The sequence below is a fragment of the Oryctolagus cuniculus genome, chromosome 12 (assembly GCF_051225735.1).
Source record: "Oryctolagus cuniculus isolate XC-2025 breed Fujian yellow rabbit chromosome 12, ASM5122573v1, whole genome shotgun sequence".
Classification (NCBI taxonomy): domain Eukaryota; kingdom Metazoa; phylum Chordata; class Mammalia; order Lagomorpha; family Leporidae; genus Oryctolagus; species Oryctolagus cuniculus.
The window spans coordinates 26,382,653-26,393,923 of record NC_142878.1 but is presented as its reverse complement, the minus strand read 5'-3'; the positions used below and the strand labels follow the sequence as shown (position 1 = coordinate 26,393,923).

At 45.6% G+C, this 11,271-nt stretch overlaps 1 protein-coding gene across 13 annotated transcripts in view; it reads left to right on the top strand.

Annotated features, from left to right (window-relative positions):
* The first annotated feature begins 3,115 nt into the window (after nucleotides 1-3,115).
* Nucleotides 3,116-11,271, top strand: part of KLHDC1 (kelch domain containing 1) — a 77,870-nt gene continuing 69,714 nt past the window's right edge. For 12 of the 13 annotated variants that reach the window (XM_089309277.1, XM_089309272.1, XM_089309268.1 and 9 more), the window contains exon 1: nucleotides 3,116-3,838. In XM_089309277.1, coding sequence (XP_089165403.1) covers nucleotides 3,743-3,838 — 96 coding nt within the window. In that variant the 5' untranslated portion in view covers nucleotides 3,116-3,742. The remainder of the gene's footprint in view (nucleotides 3,839-11,271) is intronic. The other variant, XM_089309275.1, reaches the window with a different exon arrangement.

The window sequence follows — 11,271 nt, the reverse complement described above, 5'->3', positions numbered from 1 at the left end:
GCCTCCTCTCAGGAGCTCCCCACCTAGGATCCGCTCCTTCCCGGGAGGCCTCCAACTCGGCTCCGCCTCCTCGCCGGAGCTCCCCGCCCAAGCCCCGCCCTTTCCGGGGGATCCCCGACGCGGCTCCGCCTCCTCGCAGGAGCTCCCCTCCTAGGCTCCGCCCCTTCCCGGGATGTAAGCCGGCCAGTCCGCTGCGCGCTGGGGCGTGCTAAGAGCCGGCTGTGCGATTCCTCGCAGCTGGCGGGCGGCGACAGCGCCCTTCCTGCTTTCCTCGACCTTCTATGACTCCGGACCCCATCCTCCTCCCCTCCGAAGAGGCCGTGAGAACTGCTGGGGTACCCAGTGGCTGCAGGGGGCCCCGTGGTGTGTTCCCCACTTCACTCAGGTCCCCGAAATACGCTGTGCACATTGACTGCAAGGCGGGCGTTAGAGCGGCTTGTTCCAGTCCCGGCTGCTCCGCTTCAGATCCAACTCCGCTAATGCGCCTGGGGAAGCAGCTGAGGATGTGACAGAGCTCCCGGCTCCCGGCTCCCGGCTCCCGGCTCCCGCCAGGTCCAGCCCACGCCTTGTGGCCCTTTGGGAAGTGAACCAGGAGGCAGAGGATCTCCTCCTCGCCGCTCTCCTAATAAATGAAAATATCATTTTGTAAAAAGTAGTAATTTATGTGATGCTCACAACGGCCCAATGAACTGTGTGCTATTTTTTTCCACAACAGCCTCCTTTCGCGGATGAGATTTTGGCTTAGCAAGTACAGTCGCCTGCTCCACTTCCTATCCAGCTCCCTGATTATGTGCCTGGGAAAGCAGCGGGAGACAGCATGAGTGTTTTGTCCCCTGCACCCACATGGGAGACATGGAAGAAGCTCCTGGCTCCTGGCTTTGGAAGTGGAGCAGCAGAATATGGGAACTAGCTGCAATACCACTTTTGCAAGCAGTGGCTTAATCTGCTGCACCACAAGCTTGGCCCTGAATTTGGGAATTTTTTTTTTTAAAGATTTATTATTGGTGCTGGTGCTGTGGCTTAGCAGGTAAAGCTGCTGCCTGCAACAACAGCATCCCATGTGGGCACAGCTGCTCCACCTCAATCCAGCTCCCTACTAATGCCCTGGGAAAAGCAGCGGGGGGTGGCACAGGGTCTGGGCCTCTGCCACCCACATGGGAGACCAGAATGTAATTCCTGGCTCCTGGCTTCAGCTTGGTTCAGCTCCTGCCATTGCGGCTATTTGGGGAGTGAACCAGCAGATGGCAGATTCTCTCTCTCTCTCTCTCTCTCTCTCCCCTTCTCTCTAGTAATCTTTTTTTTTTTTTTTTTTAACAAAACAAAAAATTTATTTATTTGAAAGGCAGAGAGAGAGAGAGAAATGCCATCTGCTGGTTCACTCCCCAAATGGCAGCAACAGCAGGAGCAGGGCCCATCCAAAGCCAGGAGTCAGGAGATTCAGCCAGGTCTCTCACATACGCACAGGGTCCCAAGAACTTGGGCCATCTTCCGCTGCTTTCCCAGGCCATTAGCTGGGAGCTGGATTAGAAGTGGAGCAGCCAGGACAGGAGCCACCACCCATATGGGATGCCAACATCACAGGTGGCAGTTTTATCCACTGTACCACAAGGTGGCCCCTGAATTTGAGAATCCTGAATATGGATATGTGAGTGTTCCAATTTTTAGAAAATATATACTGAAGTTTAACATGCCTACCAAAATGAAAACCGTACATACCTACATACAAACAAATGTAAAACTAGCAATAGTGTTATTAAACCTAAGTAATGGGTATTCCTTGAGGCCGGCCAGTGGGGCTGGGGGTCTGTGGGCCCCTCAAACACAGGTAGAACGTCCTTCACAAGCCGGCTGCCAGCCATGGCAGCTTTAAATCACACCTCCAGGGTGGGTGCAAGCTTTCACCCTGAGCTGGCAGGGGAAGGGGCTGAGTACCTGGGGAGAGCTGGACTGGCTCCAAGAGACCTTGGCTATCTTGTGTGACCTTGTGGTTTTAAACCATGCCTTTGAGTTAGTTGCAATCTTCCACCCAGAGCTAGCAGAGGAGGGGGCTGAGCCCCTAAAGAGTCTCCCGAAGACCCCCGCTATCTCCTTGAGCCCCAAGCTAATCGACATACCTATGTGAAACCCCTGGTCCAATGGGAACCTCCAACAGGATAACCCAATGAACAGATAGTAATGCCTTAAAAACCCAGGACACTTCCCCAAAGCCAGTGCCCCGCTCGGGCACTCCGCCTGGTCTCCTCTCGCACCAGACGCTTTCTCTGTCACTTGTCAATCAAACAAAAGTTTCTGCCTCTTTGCAAAGTGTTTCCTGGCTTTTCACTTCAATACTGAGCTGAGGAAAAGAACCCTCAAGACTCACTCCAGCAACTGCCCTCCCCTCCATGACCGGTAACATTCCTCAAACTATTCTTTCTGCTTTTCTGTATGTTTGATATGTTTCATATTAAGAATTGGAAAGGAAAAATTTATCCAAATGCCCAGTTTCTTCTTACAATCTAACAGTGATTTCTGCCCCTCCCCCCCCCATTTCCAGTGATTTCCTTTCTCCCATAAATTTTCAACGACTTCCCCTATGGCTCATACAGGTCCAATACTTGAATGAATAATTATATGCTGCTGACTCCAAAATCCTTATGTCCAGCTCCTTTGTCCCTTGGGCTTCAACGCCAATTCAATACGCCCCTAAAGGAACTTATCACCCCTCCCGAAGTCACCTTGACTTCTCCTCCCTTGCCCCACAAATCTGAGGAGCGCTCACAGTCTTCCCTGTGAGACAAGGGCACACACACATACATCGTCCTCACGGGTCGGAAGGCTGCTCTGGAGTTCCCAAATCCACCCACCCCAAGGTGAAGGGCTGATGGTCTACACCTTGTTTATTCTATGCGTCTCTCAGTCTCTCAGCTTCATCTCCAGGGTCACAGCCTTTGGTTCAGAATCTCATCTTCTCTAGTTAACCACAACTTTCACTAAGTACTGAATACCTGGCATGCACCTGTGCTTCATGCTGTGGACCTATCCCTGAACACAAAACCCAGTAGGTCTGCTTTAACGACGCGTATAACCGATCAGAAGACACAGGAAATGTAACCCCATGGGCCACAAGTGTGTTGTGAACGATCGAATTAGGGGAATGGGCATCAGCTCACACATCTGTTAGTTCCTCGTGGTGAAAACATTACAACCCTCTCCTCGCTATCTTGAAGCATACGTTTTTGTGAACTCCAGTCGCCCTGCTGTAGAACAGAACACAATCACTACCGGCTGGAGGCATTGGGGTCTCAAGTGGGGGCGTCGGCCATGGGCGTGGAGAGAACGGGACACGTTCGAGACACTGCAAAAGTAGGAACACAGGGACTTCTTGGCCGATCCGTTTCCAAGGAATGCGAGGAAAAGGGGCGTAGCTTGCCATCCTGGTCACTGGGAAGGAGACAGGAGCCCCTCACTAGGCTAACAGACTCCACCCCCAACTCCCAAGCAGGTGGCAGGGGTTCAAGCCCCGGCGCCATCTCCCCCCACCACCCCCACAACCCCGCCGCCTCTCGGCGCCAGGGCGCCCGGCTCCGCTTCCCCGGCGAGCGGCCGCGGCACGGCGCAGACGCACTGGCTCCGCCTTCCCACCAATCTCGACCCTCGGCGCGTTCCGTTTGTGCGTGTAGGGGCCGGGACGCGAGGAGAGGCCGCGCCGCGGGCAGGGGCTGCGGCGCGCCCAGTGGCCGGCGAGCGAGCGACGGCGCGGATGGCGGACTCGCGGCTGTTCTGCGTGGCCGAGGAGCGCAGCGGCCACTGCGCCGTGGTGGACGGAAACTTCCTCTACGTGTGGGGGGGCTATGTGGTAAGGGGAAGAGGCGGGACGGGGCGGACTCGCGCCGGGGCCCGCCCGCCCGGCGGGGGCCTGAGTGGACGCCGAGCGCCCGCCCACAGCCGCTCCGAGGCGGGGGCGCGTCTCGGGCCGGGGTCCGGCGCCCCCCGCGCCCCGCCGGCCGCTCCGCCTCCCGCCGCTGTCCCTGCCGCTCCAGGGCCGCCGCCGCCCCGCCGTTGCTTCCGCTGTGGGAGCCCTCAAGCCGGTGTTCCGGGGGCTCCTGCGACCCTGCGCCCACCCCCCGAGCTGTCCAGTAACCCCCGCTGGCCCGACAGTCAGTTAAGCGCGATTAATTGTCGTCTTTAAAATCTCCCGGTGCAGACTTAAGCGGAGCTGAGGACAGAGTGCTGTAATAATTATCTTGTGCGGGATCCGAAATAAAATACCGAAATCACCGAAGCGTTTAAGTATTTCTAAGCTATTTTTAGTGGCATTTCTTTGCTAGTGGATCGTTAACGATTTTTTTGTTTGTTTCCTTGAGCCTCGAAGTTCCCGCATTAGCGCCACTATAGGGTGTAATGGCTTAACATTACAGTGGAGGTTTGAACGCGTGTGTTTTTGTTTGAAGCATCGTAGGATCATAGAAGCATCCTACGGCTGGAAAACAAGTCAGTATTGTATGCCAGCCTCCCGAGTTGGCAGGTTTTAGAAAGTAGCCACTGAAACTATTACTTGTGACTTGTGTTCCGAATCTGTTGTGACGGAGCTGTACTACGACTTCCCCACGTTGAAATAAAGTACATACTATGTGTGTTGAAGAAGCCTCAGATCCTGGTTGGTTTTGTGTGTGTGTTCTTAATTTAGTGCAGTATCAGGATGGGAAAATTAGTGCTAATCTCAGTGCTTACTATACCTGGCTTATACTAGGTACTCATCTCCCTTAGTTTGAGTAATCCTATCACCCTGGGAGGTAGGTGATATCCTCATTCTATAAATGAGGACGATGAATCAGTGAGAGTCATTTTCATGGTCATTTGATTTTTTTTTTTAAAGAATTATTTTTATTTATTTGAAAGAGTCACAGAGAGAGGCAGAAACAAAGAGAGGTTTTCCATCCACTGGTTCACTCCCCAGATGGCCGCAATGGTCAGAGCTGCACCAATCCCAAGCAAGGATCCAGGAGCTTCTTCTGGGTCTCCCACGTGGGTGCAGGGGCCCAAGCGCTTGGGCCATCTTCCACTGCTTTCCCAGGCCATAGCAGAGAGCTAGATAAAATATTTTCACTATTTGCTCTTGGGGAAAAAATAATCTAGATAGAATGATGATGGTGGGCGTAAGAAATATGTTGACTGTTTTTGAATTCTGCCACTTCAAGATACAGAGGTGTCACACTTCCTATATCATTCCTAATACTGTAATAATTAAGTGGGAGAAAAGGATTTAAACAGTAATCTATAATGTCCCCCATCTGTGTCTGTGTGGATTGGATTTGAGCCCATAAATGAAATGTCTCATATCAGTGCATATTTATTTGGGGACCATAAATGAAATACCTGAATATTTCACAAGTCATTTTAATCTTGACAGTTGTATAACTGATAAGATTCCAGTTCTTTAGGTGACAGCTACTGATCTGAAACACCCTGCCGTCCCCTGATCTAATCAGAGGATGTGCTGTAAGGCCAGCCCTGGGAAGTACAAGATTTAGGTCCTGAGTCTTCTGCTGTTTAAATGCCAGGGATCATCAGCAGTTAGTGCCTGAGGCCTAGTGGAAGGAAAGGAAGTGTGGGAGGTAAAAATGAAGACAAGGCACATCCTGTGGAAAAGTAGGACCCTTCAGAACCAAAGACAGCCAGGGGCCCTGCAACCTGGAGGTTCCAGCGGCCGTGGTAAAGAATAAAGATTGGCTTCTTCCAGTCGTGATTTTCCTCTTCATTTAACATGGCGTGTGTTAATCCTAAAATGTTCATGTCTAAATAGCCTACTGCTCTGTTGACAGACACATTCTGAAGTCCATTGTATCTGAAAATAGCCCCGCTTCTAGAGAGAACTGCCAAAGGCAAGTGGCAGATTCTGGTTGATGCCAGAATAGTCTGGATCTGCTGTGTATCCTTTTAACATTACTGAAGTTCACGACAGTTCTGCCACTAGGAAGCGTGAGAGTTAGGTGAGTTTTCCCAGATGTTGAAGGGCCAGCTCAGCGGCTTAGCAAGTTCACAGATGGTCTGTTTTTCTCTCACAGCCTTAAGTATTTGAACGGTTTTATTTCCATAATACAATTATTTCCATAATACTACATTTTGCTCTGAACTTTTCCTTGTGGAAAGTACTGTGTATTTTCTGTAATGTATACTATGTATTTCTGTAGTGAATATGGATGGACTTAAAGAAGGATCAATTGAGAAAATGTTTGAAAAGAGCAGCATATGTATCAGATGTTAAAACATGATTCCATAATAACTAAACTACTGGTCGTGATACAAGTAGAGAGAGCATGATAGAATCAGCAAGAAATTACATGAACATCCAAGCTTATAAGTGTATTTTGTACGTAAGGGATAGAATTTTAAGCTTGGAGAAATACTGATTTATGAAATGAATGATCCTAGGATCGCTGAATGAAGATATTCCTGGGATCTTAGGACTGAAGCTTTAAGGTATAGAAGAATAAGCCGTACAATACTGGAAGAGAACACATGACTTAGGAAATCTTGAACTAGAAAAAGAAATCTGGTTTGGGGAAAATACTATAAAGGAAAAGGTTGCAAGATGAACTTTGAAAAGATTCAAAACTGGTTTTTAAACACCACAAAATGAGAAGACAGTGGGAAGATATTTGTAGCATAGCCGATAGGCCAAGATCCTATAAAAAATCATTGTCTCCACGGAAAATGGGACATAGATCAGCACAACTGTTTACAAAAGAAAAGTGTGATGTGAATCAAAAAAATGCACCTGAGAGTGAGATTTTTTTGTGTCTAATTTGCAAAATTTAAAAAATTTTGGGGGCTGGCTCTGCGGCTCACTAGGCTAATCCTCTGCCTGCAGCGCCAGTACTCTGAGTTCTAGTCCCATTTGGGGCGCCAGTTCTGTCCCGGTTGCTCCTCTTCCAGTCCAGCTCTCTGCTGTGGCCCTGGAAGACAGTGGAGGATGGCCCAAGTGCTTGGGCCCTGCACCCGCATGGGAGACCAGGAGAAGCACCTGGCTCCTGGCTTCGGATCGGCGCAGCACCAGCCATAGCAGCCATTTGGGGAGTGAACCAACAGAAGGAAGACCTTTCTCTCTGTCTCTCTCTCTCACTGCACTAACTCTGCCTGTCCCCCCCCCCAAAAAAAATTGGGGTGGACAGCATAGGGAAATGAATTACTAAAACAGTGGTAATGGGAGTAAAAAATTGGGTAACAGAGGTTTACCAGTGTGTATCTTCTTTAAGCTAATTGTTTGCCTTTATATATTCATAAATGGTATGTCCCACGGGAGACATTTATCATTCTTGTTTCATGTCAGAGTTGGAACCTCCTTTCTGTATTTGTGGTGTTCCCTCATGAGTGAGTCTTGTCTGGCTATTTATTTTAGTTGTCACACTGCCTCCTACCACTCCCATGGAAGGTAAATTCTATAGGTAGTTTGTTCTCTTGTATCCTTAGTGTCTAGAATTGGTTATAATTAGGAGTAAGTATCCAATAAAAAGAACTTGAATGGGAAGACCAGGTTTCCAGCCTCACTTGCAGCTAGGTTTTGACAAGCGGCTTGGACTCTGTTGTTGAGAGAAATCTGTACTAGATTTGGATTTAGGAATGAAGATGTTTAAAAACGGAGACCTGTACAGGATTCGTACTCTACGATAGAATTTTGGTGTGCAAGGCAGTGCTGCAGGCTGCATGTGGTGCTCGCCGGTGACTGCTGACTGTTCTGTGGCACAGGGACCATAATTCAGCCTCTGGCCCTCCAGCCTTCCTAGTGATTCTTTGAGCTGCTTAGTCATTTCTTAACAGTTTATTCACTTAATTTTAAAATTGGAAACAAATGTGCAAAAGAGCATGTAGAATAAATATCATTTAAAGGTAAATGTCTAGCGGCCATTTGGGGGGTGAACCAATGGAAGGAAGACCTCTCTCTTTCTCTCTCTGTCTATAGCTCTACCTGGCAAAAAAAAAAAAAAAAAAAAAAAAAAAGACTACAAAGACTACAACCAGTACGCAGAAGCTTCCTTCCTGCTTGCTGTTCACTCCCACTCCCACCAGTTCTCCCCTTCTCTGTTAAGCACTCTCTTCGTTAGAAGTTTACCAAACATATATTGCTAAACAATGTGTTTCTTGGTTTTGGGGTCATAGCATGTTTTCTTTCACAACTTAATTCTTTTATTACTTTAGTTTTTCTCTCCATCCATTGCTTATCAAATCATACATCTATATGTCAGGCTGTTGCAGTTGTTGCCTGGGGTTCATCCTGATTGGCCAGTGCCTGTGTGCTGCCCAGTTGTTAAAGACTGAAAATCATCCCTGCCTTCATTCACTTGGTGTGTATCTGGTATAGCATTCTGTTACGTGAATTTGCTGAGATTAATTTATCCATTCCACCATTGGCAAATTCTTACAATCAGTGGTGCAATGAGCGTCCCTAACAGCATGCCTCCTATTGAACCGTGCACAAGGGAAAGTCTTTCTCTAGGGCGTATACCAAGGTACAGAATGCTGGGTTGCTTGTTATTTGGGTCTCCAAATTTACTTGGAGATGTTGGACTATTGTCAAAAATAATTGCTTCAATTAGTAAGACCACCAGCCACTTCCTTGCTCCATATCCTTGTCAAGGTTTGGTACCATCTGGCCTTAAATGTTTTTGCCAATGATAGTGACATGATATTTCATTGTGTTTTTTTTTTCCTGATTACTGATAAAGTTGAATGCCTTTTCATAATTTTATGGGCTATTTGTGTTTTGTCTTTGTGAAAATGATTGTATCTTTTGCTCATTTTTCTATATTATCTTGTATTTTTTTTACTAACTTGTATGGATTCTTTAAATATACAGTTGTGTAAGTTGAATGTGTCTTTTTTTCAGTTTGTAACTTGTCTTTGTACTTCCTTGATCATTCTTTGGCTGAACTGAAGTCACTAATTTTAATATACCTTCAATCTTTTCCTTACTGTTTTGTGCTTTCTGCATTGTTTAAGAAATCTTTCCCTGTGTCGAGGTTTTAAGGTCTCCAATATTTTCTTCTAAACGTTTGTCAGTTTTACCGTCCATATTTACATCTTTTAAATCTGAGGTTTTTGTTTATCTAGTTGGTTGGCCTAAAATAGGTGTTTAGTTTCATTCTGTTCTCCAAATGGATAACCACTTGTCCTCTTATCATTTATCCACTCCTTTCCTTACTCACCTGCGTTCCGTCACACATCGAGTTTTTGAGGGTGCATGGTTGCTTCACCTGCATTCCGCCAGACTTTGAGTTTTTGAGGGTGCGTGATCCCTTCTAAGTTCTTTTTCTGTTCAGGTGGTCTCTCTTTTTGTTCTCGTGACACAGCCCCACCTTGGGAATGAAAAGAAATGTTAGGAAGTGAAAGCCCGTCCCCACTCCGTCTTGTTCTTGTTCTTCAGGAACACTTTGGTTATTTGGGCCATTCATTCTTTTGTGTACATGTGTGTGTATAAATATTTGTATTGCAAGTTATGTAAAACCTGAAACTTGCCATTTTAACCAGATTTATGTATGTAAGTGTCAGTCTTTACATTCACAATGTTGTGCAACCATAACCACTATAATTTCCAAGATTTTTCACTAATCCCAGTAGAAATTCCATAGCCATCATGTAATACCTTGCATTCCTCCTCCCCGTGGGTCTCTGCCTTCTGCTGATTTATTTGCATCTCTATGAATTTGTCTTATTCTAGGTGTGTTGTGAGTAGAATTGTACAGTAGTTGTCCCATTGTGTCTAATTATTTCATTGAGCATAATTTTTCAAGATTTGCCCATGTTGTGGTATGTATCAGAACTTCACACTTTGTTATGACTGAGTGGTAATACATCTTAGATATGTACCATGTCTATTTGTTCAGTCTGTTCAGTTGTTCACGAACGTTTTGGTTGTTCCCACCTTCTGTCTGTTGTAGTAATGCCTCTGTGGACATCGGCATTCGGGAATCTGAATCCCTGTTTTCAGTCTTCAAGTGCCTGCTGGTAGAATTGCTAGGTCACATGCTTATTCTACATTTATCTTTTCAAAAAAAACACCAAATTGCTTGCCATAGCATGGTACCTTTAGTATAAATTTGCCATCGGATTACCAAATTCTATAAAATTCCTTATTTGAGTTTTATTTGTTACCATATTCAATCTTTAGATCATTTGGGAGTGATTGACATGCTGTGAAATTCAGTCTGCTAACCAGCTATACAGTATCTCTCTCCACTTATTCAGCACTTTTTGAGGTAATTCAGTGAAGTTTGGTAGTTGTTTTTAATGGATCATGTGTTCACTAGCTTTTTCTTAGGTTTGTTTGCTTTTTTATATTTTAATTTTTACTATTTTTTTAACCAGGGGAAAACTTTATTTTTCATAAAGAAAGCAGAGGTATACATATTAGTAGTACATAAGCGGAATTCAAAACAAGCATCAAAAATTGAGGAAAGAGGGGCATAATAGTATTTAAAAGTGAAGAGGATAAATAATAAAACATTCATATTTTTTAACTGTATAAATTTTGTTTTTTTAACATCACCATATATTTGTCACAATATTTGTCTTCCAGAGTCTGGCTTATTTCATTTGGCACAATGATTTCCTGTTCCATCCATTTTGTGGAGATATTGGGTTTTGTTCTTTTTCATGGCTGAATAATATTCTGTTGTGTATGTACCACTTATTCTTTATCCATTCATACGCTGACAGAGATCTGGGTTGATTCCATAGCTCAGCTACTGTGAGTAGTGCTTCAATAAACATGAGAGTGCAGGTGTCTCTTTCCTTTGCTGCCTTCATTTCTTTTGGATATATTTCCGAAAGTAGGGTAACTAGGTCATATGGTTGCTCTATTTTTAGTTTTTTGAGGAAACTCAAAACTGTTTTCCAAAATGGCTTTACTAATTTACTTCCCACCAGCAGTGTATTAGGGTTCCCTTACTACAGGGCTTTGCCAGCGTTTATTTTCTGTCTTTTTGTTTATAGCCTTAACTGGAAGTGAGACGATATCTTACTGCTGTTTTTATTTGCATTTCTCTGATGATGGCAACACTGAGCATTTTTTCATGTGATTGTTGGCCATTTGTGTTTCTTTTGAAAAGTATCTACTGAGGTGCTTTGCTGATTTTTTACAAAGAATTATTTATTTTTTTTGTTTGCTTGCTTGAAAGGCAGAGTGACAGAAAGAGAGAGGAAGACCAACAGAAAAATCTTGGATCTGTTAGTTCACTTCCTAAATGGCCACAATACTAAGGTTGGGTCAGGCCAAAGCCAGTGGCCTGGAAT